The 22,238-nt window shown below is 41.6% G+C and overlaps 2 protein-coding genes across 2 annotated transcripts in view; both read right to left on the reverse strand.

Annotated features, from left to right (window-relative positions):
• Positions 1-6,884: 6,884 nt before the first annotated feature.
• LOC108437481 (transcription factor Sp2) lies at positions 6,885-18,124 on the reverse strand. Its single transcript, XM_017714597.2, has 2 exons — positions 17,761-18,124; positions 6,885-11,472 (listed from the first exon to the last, which is right to left on the reverse strand). The coding sequence occupies exon 2, from the start codon at positions 11,154-11,156 to the stop codon at positions 8,631-8,633; it is 2,526 nt and encodes an 841-aa protein (XP_017570086.2). The 5' UTR covers positions 11,157-11,472; positions 17,761-18,124; the 3' UTR covers positions 6,885-8,630.
• A 4,066-nt stretch (positions 18,125-22,190) lies between these two features.
• Positions 22,191-22,238, reverse strand: part of ntd5 (ntl-dependent gene 5) — a 16,859-nt gene continuing 16,811 nt past the window's right edge. The window contains exon 8 of the mRNA XM_017714543.2: positions 22,191-22,238. This exon is cut by the window's right edge and continues 1,000 nt beyond it. The gene's annotated coding sequence lies outside the window, so the exon portion shown is untranslated.

Consider the following 22,238-nt stretch of genomic DNA (forward strand, 5'->3'; position numbering starts at 1 on the left):
GACCAGTTTAGCCTCGGAAATATCATTTATTCACTTTCCAGGGTAAAAATAAATCAGCCTCACGAGTAGAATGTGTGCAGAATACATTATAGGTGGTTACAGTGTTATTTTATGATGCTTTTGTAAAGCTCTATGTGCTGAAATCTGGAGTGAGGCTGCCCCCTGGTGGCAGGGGCGCGTTATAACAGCTCAGGCGCACTACAGCAAGGTCATTAGTCATTTGAGGACAGGTTGGCAATTGGCCATTTCTGTAGGCACTAGACTAAATGGATAAATGGTAAAGATTATATTAGAATGCCTTATGAGAGAAATGGAGTCAAAACAAGGTGGTGATAGGAACCAGACGTCTGAAGATGGAGGGCCGGGCAATATATGGCCTGCTAGTGTGTATATATATATATATATATATATATATATATATATATATATATATATATATATATATATATATATATATGGTCTAGCTCCTACTTACAAAACTGTGATAGTGACTACTTCTATTGGTCTGTTCATCATGAAATTTTAACACAATGCAACGTGTAACTGAAGAATTCAATTAATGCAAATAATATATTTACTCATCTACATACATGTATTTGCATTTATATAGTGACTGTATAGTATATAGAACTACATCAATTCTACATTTCTGAAACATTTACGACTCAATAAATATTTATTTGCATTTATATATTGATTTTGTATTATTTATAACTAATTAGATTATTTCATCTAATTAACATTCTGTATTTCTGAGGTACTTTCGTAACAACAGTTGTGTAATGTTATAAAACACATTTTAAAAAGTCAATCGTAAACATTTGAACCTTCTTTATTTGTATATTGTTTTGTCTTTTTCACCCTCAGCCACGTTACACCAAATGGCTATGAATCTATTGCCGGGGGTCCGACACCGTGTCTCCCATTTGTTTCCAATAGAGGTTTGGCCTAATAAATTCATGGTAGGGGGACACATGCAGGGTGTTGTGAGGCAAAATAGTTGCTAAAGAAAACTGATTATTCCAGATTTTCCACTATTTTCCATCATCAACGTTCCATATAAGCTCAGAAGACTCGTGTAGGTTCTCTGGTGGTTCTGGATGGTAAATAAAATGTCTGTATCTGTGTTGTAGTCATGGCGACGCCTGGTTCCCATCACCACCACTGTAAAGACGTCTGAACCGTTTCACACCAAACCCTCTGGATCTCTGTGTTTACACCTCAACCACTGAGTTATGCAGGAATTCTGGAAAACCGGTAGAGTTCCCCTTTAGTCAAGCCTGAAAAAACAGAGCAAGCTCCTCTGACACACACACACACACACACACACACACACACACACACCCTGTCAGCGTGCTTGTGCTGGGTCGTCCACCTCTTTGAAGGTGCTGCCAAATGGAACGCAGACCAAAGGCACATCTGGGGTGTCACTCAGGCGAGGGTGCGCATGCGCTGTCACGGACACGGACACCTGTCAGGTTCCACAAGAACAAATGCATCCTTACATTCAAACACAAAACCTGCACTCTTAAAAACGAGGGTTCTTCAAGGGTTCTTTAGTAAAGTCAATAGCTCTACACAGAACCATGAACACAATCTCAGTCAAAAACAATCTGCACGGTGAAATGGTTCCTCAGATTGATGGATGGATAAGGGTTCTGCTAGTGTTATGATGTCAGGTCTGTAACAATAGCAGAACCCTTTTTGGTGCTATATACAACCACATACACACTGTATGCACCATTTAAACATGCCAAGCACCAAGTAAGCATGTGAATGTTTCTTTAAGTGTTAATGGCTCTATGTAGGGCCCTGCGATGGACTGGCGACCTGTCCAGGGTGTATCCTGCCTTCCGCCCGAAGACTGCTGGGATAGGCTCCAGCACCCCCCCGCGACCCTGACGGAGAAGCGGCTTAGATAATGGATGGATGGATAGATGGGTGGGCTCTATGTAGAACCATTGGGCCTCATTCTTCAACAGTTCTGAAGAAGAATTTTCTTCTTAAAACCCACTTACGCACTTTTCATGAAGATTCTGACTCACCAGTCTTCTCTTATCTGGGATTTGTTCTCAGGGAAGAACAGAATCTACACACACTCTAGAGCACAAAGGCGAGAACCGTTCTGCGCTTTAAGAACACACCATGAATCTGACGTAGACTTTTTCTTAGGACCTTTCTCAAGAACATGTTTAAGATCAAACTGGAAGATACTGGAGAATGTGGCTTAATGTATGGAAGTCCAGAGAGGCCATGAGGTAGTTATTTTGAGATAACGAGTTAATTATCGTATGATCTCAAGATAACAAAGTTGTTATTTTGAAATAACAAGTTACAGATCTTGTTATCTCGAGATAACAAAAGTTGCTATCTTGATAAAATTAGTTCATTATCATGTGATCTCAAGATAACAAACTTATTATCTTGAAATAATGGGTTACATATCTAGTTATCTCAAGATAACAATCCAGAAAATGATAGCAGCAGCTCTTGGCCTCCGTATTAATGTCTTTCCTAAAGGACCATCTTTTTTACGCCTGTAACTTAAATAGAAAAGCATTAGTGAAAGTCACTGTTTAACAGTATGCTGTTAAAGTGTGCGGCAATAGTGAATAAACAAACAAACAAGTAAATAAATGAATAAATAATCCACATTTCAAATTCATCATCCAAATTTGAGATGACGGTCTGATCAGAGCCTCAGTATTTTAGCTTTGTACCCTAAGAGTGAGCACGACTGCACCGAAATATACTGAATTTATCGAGGAATTTTATTCACCGGACACTCCAGCCAGAAGGAAAAGCGTATTCCTCGCTACCTGTTGGGTTACAATCGTGAGGGGGCTGTTTTTTTTTTACCTCACACACTCACATAATATAAAGTATAAACAGCCTGGACAAATGATGTTTTGTTGATTTGTTAACTGAAAATAAGTTGACACATCATCTACACTTACAGCAGCTTGTTGCTACGTCAGAGTAACGAGCTCCGCCCACTCGCTGCTCAGCCGGCAGTTCGTTCTCCAGCTCCTTACACTAAATTCCCAAACTGTCGTCACCACTGAGCAGCTTTTCAGTCGGCAGCTGTGACAGAAGAACAGCTGAACAACCTGGAATCAGCCAGAAATGAACCCAACACCATTCGCCAGACGTGTCTGATCTTCAGAGTCGGACCAAATCAGACTGAGCCGTAAAACTGACCCAATATCAGGTTCAGCTCAGTTTGGTCAGTTTCTCCAGATCAGTATTAATGTTGTTTTGTTCCAGCCGGTCTGTAAAGCTTCTTACAGCCCGTTTAGTTTGGCGAATGGTGTTGGGTTCATTTCTGGCTGATTCCAGGTTGTTCAGCTGTTCTTCTGTCACAGCTGCCGACTGAAAAGCTGCTCAGTGGTGACGACAGTTTGGGAATTTAGTGTCGTCTCGTCTTCAGAGTCGGACCAAATCGGCTGTCAGTCAGATGTGATCTTAAGTGTCTGTTTTCTGTTTGTGGCAGAGTAAGAAGTAAAAATGTTCGAATGGCTTGAGCGTCTCCTACAGCGGTCAAAGCCGTTGCTTAGCAACGGCGTCTTAGCGGAGTGATACAGTGATACAGTGATGACATGATGTTATGGTGAAATAACAGATTAGAACACCTCTCAACCAATCAGCTCGTGTGGCCGGAAATAAAGATTCAAACCTGACGGAGTCAGTTGAGCGTTGAAGGGAGAAAAAGGTGAGATTCCTGGTGTTTTGATCTGTAGCCAGATCAGTTAGCTTAACATTAGCTTAGCAAGCAGGCTACAGACAAAACAGTGCCACACACCACAGTACAGCACAGCGCCGGCTCGGTTCCAGCTAACTGGCACTAAACCAACGTCCATTTAGAGGATATCTGAGAGCACAGAGTCAAGCGACTGCTGTTAGAGTGAAAGCTGAACGCTGGGTCACTGTCATGCGTAGTTTTCTGAGGTTTTTTCTGACTCTGATTTGTTCCTCATATCAGTGAGCGCTCACACCCCGAGTCAGTGACGCCTGTAGAATAATAAATAGATGGCGTTTATTTGGCAGGTCAGATGAGGAACAGAAATTTCACATCATACTTTTGAAACACCGTCATTATTGTGAAATACCACATTCTACCTCATCCTCATCCTTACGGTTGTACCTCCCACCCTAATGCTCAGGCTAGCTTGGATGTATTTAGCCTGTAGTGAACAGGCTAGTCAAGACTGGTTAAGCGCTGCAGGGATTCTCAGTATTTGTGGGATGTATTTGTGAAATGCATGCTGGGTATTGTAGTTGCAGAATCGGAGTTGGTCTGAGGGGAGACTGGCCACTTCCTATTTTTCCTGTTATGTCAAAAACATGACTGGAAAAAACCAGAGGACGCAAGCTAGAGAGTTCTCAATGAATGGGGTGAATGGAGCTAAATGGCTAAAAACGTTTAGTGATTATTGTTTATTGAACATTACTGATACTGAGTGCTGAATGTTTGGCATTACTGGTTAGCACCACTGCTACTGAGAGCTGATTGGTTGGCATTACTGCTACTGAGTGCTGATTGGTTGGCATTACTGCTACTGAGAGCTGATTGGTTGGCGTTACTGCTACTGAGAGCTGATTGGTTAGTATTACTGCTACGGCTACTGATTGGTTGGTATTACTGCTACTGATTGATTAGCATTAGTGCTACTGAGAGCTGATTGGTTGGCGTTACTGCTACTGAGAGTTGATTGGTTGGCATTACTGCTACTGAGTGCTGATTGGTTGGCATTACTGCTACTGAGAGCTGATTGGTTAGTATTACTGCTACGGCTACTGATTGGTTGGTATTACTGCTACTGATTGATTAGCATTAGTGCTACTGAGAGCTGATTGGTTGGCGTTACTGCTACTGAGAGTTGATTGGTTGGCAATACTGCTAATAAGTGCTGATTGGTTTTGCTCAAATGCTTCATATGAATCCACTCATTTTGGACTCACTCTGGAGCGCCCTCTAGTGTTTAACAAACCCCGGAGACATTACAGGGTGGCAGTCCTCCTCTCAATTTTCCTGATGCACTAAAAATACCGAATTCTGTCGAACCACCAAGTTTAACGTTACAATGCTACGCTACACAATGAAGAATAACACGCCAACATAAAAATATTAAACACCAGTTTCAGGCCCCTTGAGTCAGAGTGACAGATTATACCGTGTAATATTTCAGTAGTTATATCAACTGTGTTACATATATACGTGGTGGTTTGTGAGGTGTGTGATTGGTGTTTTCACGAGCCTGTGAATTCAGTGTATTTTTTCCTGCGTCACATTTTCAGACTGATAATTATAGCTTTACGGCACATGACATCCCTCGACAATTACATACCATTACATAGCATTCGGCGCTACGCCGTAATGAAGACCCAAGATGAGCCGAATGTCTCTGTGGTCTGTGGCAAGTCTAGTGTGAAATGAGTTCAGTAAATAAAGCCGATCTGAATCCATTCGAATACAAAATGAGGGGACGGCAGACGGGTGCGAACCAAATAAGAGCCGTTTAAGTAATATTTCTGAGTGGCCCGGCCTAAGCCCCCCATGCTTTCAATATTTGCGGTCCAGTGAGGCAAAAGCGGGGCAAATTGCCTGGATAATTGAGCATGGGAACCGTCGCAGTAAAGGAAGAAGGGGTCAGCAAGCAAGCTTTAATTACAGTGTGCAAATATTCAGATTCATAATTAAATCTGAAATACAAGCTATAGAGAGTTCAAATTAGCCTCAGGCGATCAGGCCCAGGGTGATCTTTTGTTATTTACAGGGAATATATTAATATATTAGTACAATATATTTACTCATCAGATTGTGCACTTCTCTCCAGTCTCGCTCAAATGAAGCAATGAAAATCAAACTCGGGGATCAAACACTCTGCCTGTGCACACAGCCAATCCTGCCGATGCTAATTACGCTCGGCGCGTCAATCACAGCACACGGGACCTGAAGTGAGCAGTCAGTGAGGGATTCTGTCAACATCAATGATATCGAGAACCCTTTCATTTCAATTATAACATTGCACAGCAGCGGTTTCAAAGCAGTAGGGATGACCTCAGAGAACACAGCACACTAGAATTACTCTCATTACTTAACGCTACAGCTCCACAGTGCACATTACTTCTGAAAAAAATAAAAGCAAAGGCAAAGTGATTCTTTCTTCTCTGTGAAAATGATGAAACCATAATTCAAGGCACAAGGGTAATAAAACACATCTTTACAATTTGCTCACAGTTAATAAATAGAAAAACAAAAACAACCCCCCTCCCCCTCCCCCATTCTTTCTCTTTCTCGATATCTGAAGGTGTCTGGATGCATTATCTTTACTTTTTAGTCTGTCTTTTATGCCAGAATGAAAGTTCATAAGTTTTTTTTTAAATTTCACAACTACCACTGAGTTAAAGGGGAATCGCACCAATCAAAGAAATGCTGCATAATTCAAGAAAAGTCGTTCAAAGCTGTTCTGGTGGTGATAGGAACCAGGCGCCCCCCTCTGAAAGCTCCCTCAGAGAAAGTTACTATGTGAAATGGTTAGAGATGAAGGTTATGCGCAGGTACATTTTCACTAATCGAGGTACAGCGTACATGTTCCCTCAAAGGTTCTACGGTGGTTTTAAGGTCCGATTCTGTACCTTCAATCAGGTTCTCCAGGTGAAACGTTGGTATTTGTTCCTTTTCATAACCGAATGTTTTAAAACAGAGCAGTAGAATAAAAGCCTGGAGGCGAGGCGGGGTGTGGAGTCAGTCCAGCTTAGAACAGATCATCTCAGTGGATTATGGTTCAGTTATGTTCTCTGACTAAAGGGACTCAGATGGAGCCTTGAGGGAACCACCCCAGTGACAAGATGTGACAAATATCAACTTTTCACCTGGAAAAACTCATTTAAGGATCACAATCAGACCTTAAAACCACTGCAGAACCTTTGAGGGAACATTTACACTGTTTGTACCTTAATGAACAGAAAGTTTAACTACACAGAACCTTTATTTCTCACAAGTCCACAGACCCATCACCTTTGATGAAGACACTGTGACCCCTGGTTCCTATCACCATCACCGAAAAGAAATCTGAGTCAGCAGGTAACGGTAACCACTTGACATCAAACCACTTTGAAGGAGATTGTTTACACCTCAACCATTAAATATGCAGTAATTTTGACAAAAAACAGTGAAAATCCCCTTTTAATACATCTGATGACTTTTCCTTCACAGTAAAGTTTTACCGGGATAAGAAATGTACGCTCTAATACAGGCTTTTAAAAGCCGATCTAAGAAGTAAAATACCTTTCCAAAGCAATAAAGTTAATGTCTGTATTGAAATAAAAGAGCACGGCCTCAATACGGACTAAACTAAAGGTCAGTGGAATGAAAGTAGCTGTATATCTGGTGAAAGCAGCAAAGGAATGTATGCATGAAATAAAGAGTTCAAAAACTGCAAGCACAGTTCACACAAAGCCACACTCAACGCAATAATTTGGACAGAAATTCTAATTGACACATTTTCTCCCCTTAGCCCAAATGTAGTGACTCAGCGAAGACGGGTCTGATGTCGTCTGCTTCTGTGCTTTTGCACTGGAGCTACGAGGCTAATGTAGCTAACAAATATAACCCCATTATTACTGTGTAAAATGCATGCCTAAGGCCAGAAACATGCTTACCTGAAAAAGTACGGTTTCACGTGTAGTTGCATTTTGAAATGCGTCACGACGCAAAGCAGTACACCAGAGGGCGCTATAGAGACAGTTAGCTCTGGCCAAGCTGCCTGGCCAAGCTTCTGTTATTCTAGTATGCTTTCGTCTGGTTGAAACACATGGCAGACCAGCAGTTTGATGAGCCCTACTTACTACCTAGATGCCCAACTTGATCCAGAGATGAAACTCTTTTAAACCAGGATATTTAGCCACATGACACATTGCCAAGGTAGACTCAAACTGACTTTTTGTTGAGTGTAGCCTTAAGCTATAGCCTACAAACGTGTCTGTTAGCTTAATGGTTAGCCTATGTAGATTGTCCCATAGCAAAAAAGCTTAAAGACTGCGAGCTACTGACTTGCTGATTGCTGAATATGAAGTTCAAGGTATGTTTGTTATGTTTGTTCACTTGGGCTAATAATATGAGGTAAATGTAAGTAAACTACATTACGTTTGTTACGTTAGGCTGCATTTTTTCCTCCAATAAAGCCGAAAGCAGGGTTACTCAATCCTGGTCCTGGAGACCTACCACACAAAACAGGCTAGCTCCAACTCTAATCTAGCATACCTGATCTAGGTTACGAAGGCATTCAGGGACATCTGAGCCAGGTGTGTTGGATCTCCAGGACCTGGACTGAACACCCCTGGTGTTGTTTATATAAAACAGTGCTAATAACGGTCGGTTACTGGTCCCAAGAATTTGCCAAAATTCGGATCTTCATCTCTTTACTGTCGAAATGTTTGGCTGGTACTACTCTTCTGCGCTATGCGGCACACTTTTGGCGTAGCTTCAATGTAAAACTAAAGCAGCAAACTTTGGTTACCAAACATGTCTTGACTGAATGACTATATTTGATTTGTGGGGAACATTGTGCAACCTTGATTTTTCTGTTTAAATAAATTAAATAAGTCTTATAGATATCTTTAAAAGTTCATTCTCCCCCTGTGTCATTGTCAGAGTCCATCTCAGTCATTGTAGAGCTGTACCACTCTGCATTCTCTTCCTGTTGCTCCTGAATACCAAGAAGAGAGACCGCTTCAGTCTCTGGCTTTACTTTCATGCTCATTGCCTCCTGCTGCTGACCCTGATGCTTGCGCTTGGTATGCCGCCGTAGAGTGTTGCGCTCAGCAAAGCGCATGTGGCACAACAGGCACTGGAAAGGCTTCTCCCCTGTGTGTACCCGCTGGTGTCTTGTCAGCTCCGCTGCCTCTCGGAAACGCCGTGGGCAAAGCTGGCACACAAAGTTCCGCTGACCCGTGTGGATATGCTTGTGCCTCTCCAGATGGCTTGAGCGTTTGAAGGCTTTGCCACACAGCTGGCAAACGTGTGGCTTGTTCTGGGAGTGCGTGATGGAGTGGCGCTCGAGGTCCGAGAGGTAGTAGAAAACCCGCGGGCAATACTGGCAGTAAAGAATGCGACGTGGGCCTAATGCCTGCGAATCCTGGTTCTTGGGATGGTTGGTGGGAAATACGGGTGACGCTGGACGAAGAGGGGAATTGGAGGACAGTGACGGAGGGCCGTCAGCAGAGGTGGAGCTTAATAAAGAGTCAGTTTGGTCCACCGGGATGGAAGCCGGCTCAGAGACTGGTGACAAGACTTGTTCCTCTGGAGCATGAGTTGCTGATGGGGATGTCGACTGTGTTGCTTCAGTTGAGGGTGTAACAACTGAAGTAGTCTCACTGGATTTAGATTGTTTTTCTGCTTTTTGTACGGCAGATACCGCTAATCTGAGTAGTGCTTCCTGAAAAGAAGTGGGTGTGTCAGAGCATGCTTCCGTTTTTATTTGTTTAGCAGGACTTCTAGAGGTTGCTGATGAAGTGTTTGAGGAAGCAGTGGGTGAGGTAGGGGCAGAAGAAGAATTACAGGGCTTATTTTGTCCTGAGACGTCTGTGGTAGTAGTAGTAGTACAGGAGACTGGTTCTGGTTTAAGGCCAAGTGTGGGAAGTGCAACAGGTAATGTGGAGGAAATTTGAGAAAGTTGCTCTGATAATGTAGAAGACTGAATTCCACCGGAAACTTGAGGAGATGAAAGGAGAAGAAAGACAGGGGAAGACTGAGTGTTCTGGGCAAGAGCCAAAGGCAGTGTCAAAGCCATGACTCCTGGAGTTGTGTTAGTCGCTGAAGATGAAAGTGTCTGAAGTTGAGACTGAGGAAGAAGGAGGATGGGAGTGTTTGATCCAGTGTTACTAGCCACAATCTGAATAGGAAGTGAAGGCAAGCTTGATATGGTCGGTAAGGCTGCTGACTTGGCATCATCAGTAGAGTCAAAGGAAGATTTCTTCTCAATGCTTAAGGTATCTTGTGGGGTTTCTACTGAAAGATCAGGACACATGCCTGGAAGAGACAACTCTCGAGCAGCTACAGAATCTTGGGAAGTCTCAGTTGCCTCGTCCTCAAATTGCGCAAATTCAGGACTGATCTCCTCTGAGGGAACCTTCGGCATTTCAGAAGGATCTATCTGAGGAACTTTCTGACCATCTGGAGTGAGAGTGTAGGGGATGCCTTGGTCATCTATGAGGAGTGTGTCCTTTGGATCAAGAGATGAAAAGCTGGTGCAAGGGGGAGACGGTATGGCTATATGAGAAACAGAATGCTGATCCCAACTTTCTAAAAGAAAATTATTTGGATCATCGTTTCTCAAGGTAAACCAGCACTCCTCATCGTCTTCATCTTGCTCTACTTCTACATGTTGAGTATCATCCTCAATCTCATCTACCTCCATTAATAATGAACCTTCATATCCAGAATCTAGAATCCATTTGCATTTCTCTTTGTTATCCCTGACCTTCTTTTTTGGCAGGCTTAAATCCAATGCCCTTTCCTGCACTGGGATGTCTTTAGCACTAGTCATGGCTTCAGGCAATGCTGCATCAAATCCCTCCTGTCTTTCAGAAAATGTAATTTGAGTTTTACAGGCAGCTTGGTTGCAATCTTCACTGCATTCCGGTTTTTCTTTCTTTGGATAATCTCTATTTTTTTCCAGTGCCTCACAGTTTTTACTTCTTCCATGAGTAATATCATCAGAGTCAACGATGTTAGCAAAGTCCTGTGTCTTCACCTCCTCTTTGGTAACATGACTGGGTCCTTCATCAAATCCTTTGCTACAAACAGAATGGGGGGATTGTCGCTGAACTTCCATTACTGGTAAATCGCTGGATAAGAGGTTAGAATTTAAATTTATCGCTTTGGTTATTGGTTCATTCACTTCTGCAGGCATGATGTTGGGTGTCGATGGTGAAACTGTTTGCACAGTGTGTGTTTTGGTTTCTGGAGTGGTGACGCCATTTGTGACAGCCTGAATTGACTGAAGAGGATTTTTGTTTGAAACTGAATGTCTTGGTGATCTTTTCTTGCCATCACGTTCTATACTGTCAGTGCTTACTTCATCCTGCTCTTGAGATACCCCTGAGATGGAGGGAATATTTTGGAGTATTTGGTCTTCAGATTCAAATTCCATTAGATTAACTTGTGATTCACTGTGATGGAGCCAAGGTCACTCTCTTTGATTGTTGTGTGGGTGAGAAGGTCCTGATAATCTCCTCTGATGTTTGAACCATGAGTGTCCTAACTTGAGTTGTTATCTCACCAGAGGAGGAGCGATGACGTCACTCGAGACTTGCTGAAGTAGTCAGTTTATTGCTACCTGAGAAACTTCTAAAGCATTTCTTCCAAAGCCTCTTGTACAAACCATGCAGAGAGAAACATTTCTTGTTTTGATGTGGCAGCTGGTGTCCATCCATGGTACCGTCACAGCCATTGGTCGGAGCATTAATCTGGAAAAAGAATGCAGAATACTGTAAACAGTACTTGCATGGGACTAAATTAATAGAAGAAACTTTCTAGAAAAAAATCGATATATTTTTATAGATTTCTAGTGGGGGTGCTCTGGTTCTGGAATTTTTTTACAGCCAAATCGACCAAAGGACAAATATTACTGAATTATAAAAGAACTAAAAAACTCAAACCATTTTTTCCACTTAAATATCCATTTTTTTCATTCATGCAAAGCACAATTCTTCCACAAAACACTTGCTGTATTGTTTTTGACTAGCTTTCTTGCCAATGTAGCACAAACTGTAGCAACAATGAAAAACACATGGGACATTCCAGTTGGTTCATTAATTTTTAGGGGTGCCCAATCGGAATCTGCCTGAATGGGAATCATTTACGTTTAAGATCAGTGTGTCCACTTAGCATGCAAAGTGTGCACATTGGGTAAAAAGCAAATAAATAATCCTGTTTTGTTACTGTTGCCTTACAATAACTGCCCAGTTTGACTATTAAGACATTAAAATTGCCTTAAAAAGTTATGATAAGTGCACTTATAGACATACAGGCACCCAAATGATGTGTTAACTGATTTTCTAAGTGAACATATGTTAATACATCCTCTGCAGACCTAATACACGGCTATTTACTGACTATATTTAACATATTCTTCAAAAAATTAAACCTGAAAGGTATTTTTCTCAATAAATTCAGCAAATTATTAAAACATTCTGCAAAAAAAAATAGCAGAAAAATACCATATTAGGTGTGTTCTCTGTAGAGGACATGTTAACCTATTTCCACTTAGAAAATCATGTCATGTGGAAAAGGCTGTTCAAACCCCTGCATGTGACTGTGTATTAACTGTGTGTAATAGAAGATTATTCTGCAAACACCAAGCACGCACACTTAAAAATATTTCCATCATAATATCAGAACATAGATTAGCCAATGTTACATTTACATGTTGGGAGAGAAAATCAATGAGATTGATCTCGATCCTGACTGACCCCTCATTTCTAGACCAAAAGCAGCTATGCTCCCATAGTGATTCGCAACTCGCAAAAACGTCGACAAACTATTTTTGTGAAGGTATGGGGACGCCACTCTGTAGGCTGAAAGGTCATCAGTGCTCCGTTAGATTACATACTTTTTCATTTGGATGGCTTGCCTGAAATTCCGTTACAGGAACGTTCGGAGCATCCCAAACACTTCAAACCTCCAACCTTGAGGGATCAGGTGGAGTTCTCTCAGCAGCTTAGGAACAGAAAACCGACATCGTCTACCAGGGTAAAGCGTCATTCGACGTCAGGCGTCATCCAAACATGCAATGCAGCAGTGAAACTGTTCTCACGAGTATAAAATCAGACTAATAGGATTATGAGTTCTATTGGTCAATATCCGCCGTTGACAGCAGGGTAGCCTATTGATATCACACAGTCTAGGCACACACGTAAAGGCCTGGAACAACTTCCAGTGCTGAGGTAATTATTTCATCAGCTGTTTAGCTAAACGCTGAAGAGATTCAGATTCTGCTTTTGCTCTTGATTTGAATAACCTTTTCACATCAATCAACAACGCAGTCGAGAGCTAAAAGAAACCTCTGAATACAGAACAGCTCTGCCCGGGCCGGTCTCCTTCCTTTCAAAGATCTCTGCCATCACGATCCCCCCTAATGTAGTGACCGATCAGCGCCAGTTGGGGTCGTGACCCAGTGATTTGACATTAATACTCGCTTCATTCTTCAAACATGTCGCCTGGTGAGAAATGAAAAAGTGCATAACTTCGGGCAGTCGGGCATTTCCTGCTGCGCTGCCGGTGAGAAGGATTTTTGACCGTGTTATTAAGCATTTCGCCCCAGTGAGTGGTGCCAGTTTTCTACTCCAGAGCTGCCAAGTCACACCACATCTCAGGGCAGTCAACTATGGAAAAAATGGAAGGAAAAAAACCAAACAAACTATAAAACATTGGGGCTGCGCAAAACATGGACTAAGAACGGAACGAATGCCATGAGATTAAAATATTATAATTAATGGGCACAAACGTTCATCATTCTCATCAGTCTCAAAACATGCAGACAACCTTTTCTTTTCAGGCAGAAAAATTCAGAAAATTGCTATGGTTTACAGCAGTTTACTGACTATTACATGAACTCTATTCATCTTTATAGGTATCTTATCATTTCTTATAGTGTTACAGTAGCTACTACACTCACCCACCAAATTTCAAGCTTTTCAACGTTTGTGCTTTTCCACAATAAAACGTTTCGTTCATATTTGACTTCTAAATCTTCATCAAACTCTTCTTGTGATCCAAGCTAGTGCGTTGGCCTGTAGTGCCCTATTCCAAATGTATAGCTTTATTAATGCAGCATTATTTATTTCTATTCTATTCTAGTATATCTCATACTTACAGCAATCTATAATACTTGTGTGGTATACGTCTGTAATAATCTATAGGTTACACAAAACTAGGCCCACTTTTTCCTTTTTACTAGCCTATTATTCCCCTAAAATTATGAACCTTTAATCCATGAATCAAAAAGACAGAGTAATACTACAGGTAATTACCACATAAGAAACAATAAGATTCCTATAGTGCTGTATAATACATCTATAATAATCCATATTTTATTCCCTGTATGTTATTCCTGTAGTTCTGTGATGTATTCATCTGTAACACTTGTTGTAAACCATTGTAAAGAATCGTAAATGATTATAATAATTGTCAAGATTCTTATAGAAACATACGTATTTTCACACTTTTAATAATATGTGTAAACATCAATGCCCTTGTTATATAATTATATTAGAATTTGTTCCATTTCCATTCCCAAAGATATTCCTGGAGCGTTGTCTTATAGAAATCTATAATATTTGCGTAGTAAACCATAGTAAACAAAGTTTCATTAAACACTTCTATAACCTACGTTTGCATGGAAGTCCCTGTAGTTACTGAATATTAAGATTAAGTGACCCTTATTAGTCCCACAACGGGGAAATTTCACCTCTGCATTTAACCCATCCGTGCAGTGAAACACCACATACACACTAGTGAACACACACACACACTAGGGGGCAGTGAGCACACTTGCCCAGAGCGGTGGGCAGCCCTATCCACAGCGCCCGGGGAGCAGTTGGGGGTTAGGTGTCTTGCTCAAGGACACCTCAGTCATGGACTGTCAGCTCTGGGGATTGAACCGGTGACCTTCCAGTCACAGGGCCGGTTCCCTGACCTCCAGTCCACGACTGCCTTAGTATAGTATAGAATGTATCCCCTCTCCAATTAATACACACTGTGCAATATATCATAACTGCTACTGTAATGACATTTTCACTATGCACTTAACTTTATACTGTAATACTGACGCAGCTCAGAGTTAGTCATGTCTATAATCTGGGCTTTTAGTTTACCTCATGCCACTCCGTGCCTGCTGTTATATAAACATCTGTCTCATAGGCCATGTAAATATGCAAATAGATACACGTTTATACTTTATTTTATGTTTATGTGCAATTACATGTCTTACTACTGAAACACTGCAATTTCCCTCCGGCATCAATAAAGTTCTGTCTATCTAATCTACCTATCTATAGTATAGTAGTATAGGAATAAACCTGATATTTAGGGGTTAAACATAATTTCTAAGTCAAAAAAGCCTCTTTAAAAATAATATAAGGAAGAATAATAAGTCTACAGTGACCTATGAGTTTCACCTCTAATGACATTGCAGCAGTAATCTATAGGATGTTTGTAGTAAACTACAGCCATAGTGTGTCATGATGTATAACATTTTCCTTCAGTAATATTTCTGTAGTTCTGCCTTTTACCCGTCTATAATAAAGTATAGTAACGGTCTGTATTTACTATAATATACTTATATTAATCTATACGACTTGTGTAGTGAACTATAGTAAAGCTAATGTCTGGATTTACTATAATATTCTTCTATTAATCTATACGACTTGTGTAGTGAACTATAGTAAAGCTAATGTCTGGATTTACTATAATATACTTCTATTAATCTATACGACTTGTGTAGTGAACTATAGTAAAGCTAATGTCTGGATTTACTATAATATACTTCTATTAATCTATACGACTTGTGTAGTGAACTATAGTAAAGCTAATGTCTGGATTTACTATAATATTCTTCTATTAATCTATACGACTTGTGTAGTGAACTATAGTAAAGCTAATGTCTGGATTTACTATAATATACTTCTATTAATCTATACGACTTGTGTAGTGAACTATAGTAAAGCTAATGTCTGGATTTACTATAATATTCTTCTATTAATCTATACGACTTGTGTAGTGAACTATAGTAAAGCTAATGTCTGGATTTACTATAATATTCTTCTATTAATCTATACGACTTGTGTAGTGAACTATAGTAAAGCTAATGTCTGGATTTACTATAATATACTTCTATTAATCTATACGACTTGTGTAGTGAACTATAGTAAAGCTAATGTCTGGATTTACTATAATATTCTTCTATTAATCTATACGACTTGTGTAGTGAACTATAGTAAAGCTAATGTCTGGATTTACTATAATATTCTTCTATTAATCTATACGACTTGTGTAGTGAACTATAGTAAAGCTAATGTCTGGATTTACTATAATATACTTCTATTAATCTATACGACTTGTGTAGTGAACTATAGTAAAGCTAATGTCTGGATTTACTATAATATTCTTCTATTAATCTATACGACTTGTGTAGTGAACTATAGTAAAGCTAATGTCTGGATTTACTATAATATTCTTCTATTAATCTATACGACTTGTGTAGTGAACTATAGTAAAGCTAATGTCTGGATTTACTATAATATACTTCTATTAATCTATACGACTTGTGTAGTGAACTATAGTAAAGCTAATGTCTGGATTTACTATAATATTCTTCTATTAATCTATACGACTTGTGTAGTGAACTATAGTAAAGCTAATGTCTGGATTTACTATAATATACTTCTATTAATCTATACGACTTGTGTAGTGAACTATAGTAAAGCTAATGTCTGGATTTACTATAATATACTTCTATTAATCTATACGACTTGTGTAGTGAACTATAGTAAAGCTAATGTCTGGATTTACTATAATATACTTCTATTAATCTATACGACTTGTGTAGTGAACTATAGTAAAGCTAATGTCTGGATTTACTATAATATTCTTCTATTAATCTATACGACTTGTGTAGTGAACTATAGTAAAGCTAATGTCTGGATTTACTATAATATACTTCTATTAATCTATACGACTTGTGTAGTGAACTATAGTAAAGCTAATGTCTGGATTTACTATAATATTCTTCTATTAATCTATACGACTTGTGTAGTGAACTATAGTAAAGCTAATGTCTGGATTTACTATAATATTCTCCTACGAGTCCTGTAAGAGTCCTAAACTATAAGGAGCAGTAACATTTCTATAGTGCTGTACAATTACTCTATAATGACCTATAATATTTCCAATAACATTACTGGTATATGGCATATGTCTTTATAGCTCTTGTGGAGTAAATATAGTAAAGCTAATGGTCTATATTTATCATAATATTCTTATAAGAGCCCTGTAGAAACTCCTGTATAGTTACTATAGACCCGTTTCTTAAAGCACAGATGGCCTGTACAAGTTAAAGTGATGCGCTATGACACGACTGAACTAAGCAGCACTTTTACTTATTATTATTTCTTAAAACGTGAAAATGTAACCCCAACTCCAGGTTTACCAAACATTCCTAAATTTAAAAAGATCTTTAGAAATAATCTAAGGAACGGTAATATTTACATAGTGTAATTACTTATATAATTATTTTATAATAATTTATATTTTCACTTCCTGTCATTTAATACTTATATAGTAAAGTACAGTAAAGCTAATGTCTGTATATGAAATAATATAGGAACAGTAGTGTCTATAGTGCGGTATTATTATTCTATAATATCTTCCCATCTAATAATATTCTTATAGTAATATATACTACTTATATAGTAAAGTATAGTAAAGCTGATGTCTGTATATGAATAATATAGGAACAGTAGTGTCTATAGTGCGGTATTATTATTCTATAATATCTTCCCATCTAATAATATTCTGTAGTGCTGTCTTATAGTAATATATACTACTTATATAGTGAAGTACAGTAAAGCTGATGACTGTATTTACTCTGATATTCCCATAAAAGTCCTGCAGTGCTCCTATAGAGCTGCTCTGTAAAGCCCAGACCGGCTGTTTGGGTCACAGTGACCGGTATAACGGACTAAACTGGCTCTTACTTTTTATTCCCTATTATTTCCTAAATCCGGCGGGTGATCGCGGCCGGCTCGGGGTTAGAGACGAGCCCTCGGTCGGTGCCCTCCGCCTCGCCATGTCCTCCTGCTGCACACACAGCGCCGCGGACGCCATTACGCGGAGTCGAAGGTCCGATTATGGAAAATAACCGGAGGAGGAACCGCGCGGAGCTGCGAGTCGGACCCGAGCCGCGTGGGTCGTTAACCGGACAGAGCGAAGCCGCCGAGAGGGGCGCGGAGACGGACCGCCCTGAGCGGGGAGGATAAACACACAGACCCGCCGAGGACTCGAACCTGCGGCCGGCCATTTTCTCCCCTACCCGCGGTCCGAGCCGGTCACACACACACACACACACACACACACACACAGACGGAGAGCTCGGCTCGCACAACGACCACTAAGACTAAGTTTCTGAGCCTAACAGCGTTCCTGAGACCGCCCCCCTCTCCCGCACACAGCCCCCCTCAGCACTCACTCGCGCGCTCCGCTTTCCGGCTGAATTAGAGTGAATATGAAACTGTTCTCACCCCGCGAGACGGCACTGCCTAACCCCAGCCTCGCGCACTTCCGGAAGACCAAATCTGAATGAATGAGGGGGCGGAGAGAGAGAGAGAGAGAGAGAGAGAGAGAGAGAGAGAGAGAGAGGAAAAGGGGAGGGGGAGAGAGAGAGGAAAGGGGGGCATAGAGAGAGAGACAGAGAGAGAGAGGAAAAGGGGAGGGGGAGAGAGAGAGAGAGGAAAAGGGGAGGGGGAGAGAGAGAGAGAGAGAGAGGAAAGGGGGGGCAGAGAGACAGAGAGAGCGAGAGAGAGAGGAAAAGGGGAGGGGGGGGGATAGAGGAAAAGGGGAGGGGGAGAGAGAGAGAGAGAGAGGAAAGGGGGGGCAGAGAGAGAGAGAGGAAAGGGGGGGCAGAGAGAGAGAGAGGAAAGGGGGGGCAGAGAGAAAGAGAGAGAGAGAGAGAGAGGGAAAGGGGAGGAGGAGAGAGGGGGGGCAGAGAGAGAGAGAGAGAGAGGGAAAGGAGAGGTGGAGAAAGAGGGGAGGGGGAGATGGTGTGGGGGGCAAGGAAGGGGGAGAGAGAGTGAGGGAAGGGAGAGAGAGGGGGAAGGGGGTGAGAGAGAGAGAGAGAGAAAGGGGAGGGTGAGAGAGAGGGAAGGTGGGGAGAGTGGGGGGCATTTGGGGCATGGTGTGGGGGGCAAGGAAGGGGGAGAGAGAGTGAGGGAAAGGGGGAGGGGGGAGAGAGAGATAGAGAGAAAGCGGAGGGGGTGAGAGAGAGAGAGAGGGAAAGGGGAGGGGGAGAGAGACAGGGAAAGGGGAGGGGGGAGAGAGAGAGGGAAGGGAGAGAGAGAGAGAGAGAGAGAGAAAAAGGGGAGGGTGAGAGAGAGGGAAGGTGGGGAGAGTGGGGGGCATTTGGGGCGTGGTGTGGGGGGCAAGGAAGGGGGAGAGAGTGAGGGAAGGGGGAGGGAAGGGTGAAAGAGAGGGAAGGGGAAGAGAAACAGAAAAAGAGGGGAGAGAGAAAGAGGGAAGGGAAGAGAGTGAAAAGTGACAGAGAGAGAGGGGGAAATGAGAAATGTTTGTAAGTCTCAGCAGTGTGAAATTCTGACTAATGTCGAGTTTATGTAAAAGTCACAAACCCCTCCCAGTACAAACAAACCCCTCCCAGGACAACCTAAACTCCTCCTAGTACAACCGAAACACCTCCCAGTACAAACAAACCCCTCCTAGTACAACCGAAACACCTCCCAGTACAAAAAACCCCTCCTAGTACAACCTAAACTCCTCCTAGTACAACCGAAACACCTCCCAGTACAAACAAACCCCTCCTAGTACAACCGAAACACCTCCCAGTACAAAAAACCCCTCCTAGTACAACCGAAACACCTCCCAGTACAAACAAACCCCTCCCAGGACAACCTAAACTCCTCCTAGTACAACCGAAACCCCTCCCAGTACAAACAAACCCCTCCCAGGACAACCTAAACTCCTCCTAGTACAACCGAAACACCTCCCAGTACAAACAAACCCCTCCTAGTACAACCGAAACACCTCCCAGTACAAACAAACCCCTCCCAGGACAACCTAAACTCCTCCTAGTACAACCGAAACCCCTCCCAGTACAAACAAACCCCTCCCAGTACAACCTAAACTCCTCCTAGTACAACCGAAACACCTCCCAGTACAAACAAACCCCTCCTAGTACAATCGAAACACCTCCCAGTACAAAAAACCCCTCCTAGTACAACCGAAACACCTCCCAGTACAAAAAAACCCTCCTAGTACAACCTAAACCCCTCCCAGTACAACCTAAACTCCTCCTAGTACAACCTAAACCCCTCCCAGTACAAACACCTCCCAGTACAAACACCTCCCAGTACAACCTAAACACCTCCCAGTACAAACAAATCCCTCCCAGTACAAACTCCTCCCAGTACAACCGAAACTTCTACTAGTGTGACCGAACCTCCTCCCAGTGCCACCGAAGCCCCTCCATGCGCAGTACATTACTGGGCACGTGTCCTGTGTCTGTGAGGAAGAGAATCGTGGTTGGGCCAGAAAAAGCGAAAGGCTTAACATCAAACCTGCAGACGAAGAGGCCGAACGGATAAACAGGTGACTGGTTGCCGTGTAATGAGTGGATTTGCATATTCTGCCCCACACGGAAACTGGATTTCAGTCCAACTAGCTGGAGACGCATTTAACTACATGCGGCTCAGACCCTAACAGGACACAGTCCAGATACCAGTCGCAGGAAGCAACCAGGTGTAAACGGGTCGACAGATTAAGCTTTGATTAAGAATTAGGAATAGTGTGTCTGGTGGCGTCACCGCTGTGTGTGAATGAGGTAACCATCAATAGACGTGTGCCAGCAATTAGTCCACTTTCTTGTAACTTGTAAATGACGTAAAACCAGGACTGGAGTTTGGGATAGCAGGTTGGAGCGCAGAACATTGCGCATGCAAAAAGACATATTCTTATGAATTTGATGGCCGTTATCAATATATCGATAAGTGATCCCAACTGCAAGACTAATAATTAATTAATAATAATAATAATAATAACGACAGATGAGATTTTCCAGCCGCTTTTTATTGTCAAACAGTAAATTGTCAACAGAAAAATCCATCTCTCGAGCGAAGTAGCTTGGCTTGGATTGAGGGACATGTGACTTCTGATGAAGACACAGCAGAAATGGTTCATCTTCATCCCACGTGGTGATGGTTTATCACACTGTACTTCACTCCAGTCCCGTCCTTTCCCCCCATCTTCAACAGTTTGAGACAACACTCAGGAAAAATGAATGATATGCAGTGGGGCCTGGAGTTTACTAAGGAATTTCCAGAGAAAGTGAAGAGACCGAGCCACTTCTTTCCGGAAAATAGGCTGTTTTTCCGCTGCACACTCACAAACAAGAGGCTAGCGGAACCAACGGAATTCATGGTTCTAGCTGTAGTTCACTTTCCAGCTGCTTGACACGGCTGGAAACACCATAATAACTGCGAATAATGATTTTATTGCCTTTTTGGTCAGTTTAGTTTACCGCGCTAAAGCGTCCATTTTGGCTAAGTAGCTTCCCTGCATGCTGGCTAGTTAGCTCACCGATACGAAACGATATACTGCGCTGTTCTGCACTCGCATTCACAGGAAAATGTCCACAGCGACACAAAATCACGTGTAGACTCAAGAAAAGCTCACATTTTTCTGTCAAATGTGAAAATATGAGCCAAAACCCAAGTTCTGTGGAGGCTAGTGTAATGCTAACAACATTCCCAACTAGCATATGTCACCTTAGCGGACACTTTACACAATAATAATAAAAAAAAATAGCGTTTAACACATTGAAACGCAGTCCTAAGTGCTACGGTGCACTTACTGGTCATACAAAAGTTCTTAGTGACTTTCAGAGAAAATGATTAATTAAATTGTTGTTAGCATCAGTTGCAAGTGTTAGCTAGCAAAGACAGAAGCCTCCTTGTTGGGCCATTAGGTCCTGTTGGTACTTGAAAGGTTCTGGTGCTTTATGCAGCGGATAAATGCTGATAGGAGCATCAGATAGGTGAAAAAATGACTTTATAACTAAAAACAGAACCGTAGAATAAAATGTACAGCACTACTACAAGAAAAACAAGCACATTTGAAGCCTAAAAGCAGAACAACAGCAACAAAATCTGGGGTTACTACAAACATCTCAGGCTTTTGAGTTATCTCAACCCCGTGTCATGTTTTTTTATCATATCTTCTTACTGTTAAAATATTAAATGTTCAAAGTAAACTGTTCCCAGATAGCGAGCATATCGCTGTTGTCGGAAGAAGACCTCGTATCTCCTCAGTGGTGACTTTACAGGAGAAGGAAAAAACCTACGTCACTTTTAATGTAAGTCAATGGAACCAGACGTTTTTCCAAATCAATTTGGGCCATTTATTTTGGTCCTTTCATCGCGAAATTCACACACAATGTAAAGAGCGACAG

The sequence above is a fragment of the Pygocentrus nattereri genome, chromosome 3 (genome assembly GCF_015220715.1).
Source record: "Pygocentrus nattereri isolate fPygNat1 chromosome 3, fPygNat1.pri, whole genome shotgun sequence".
Classification (NCBI taxonomy): Eukaryota; Metazoa; Chordata; class Actinopteri; order Characiformes; family Serrasalmidae; genus Pygocentrus; species Pygocentrus nattereri.

Bases quoted from the DNA above. Each gene is read 5' to 3' on its own strand.
- LOC108437481 (XM_017714597.2), bottom strand. From the start codon at position 11,156: ATGGAATTTGAATCTGAAGACCAAATACTCCAAAATATTCCCTCCATC.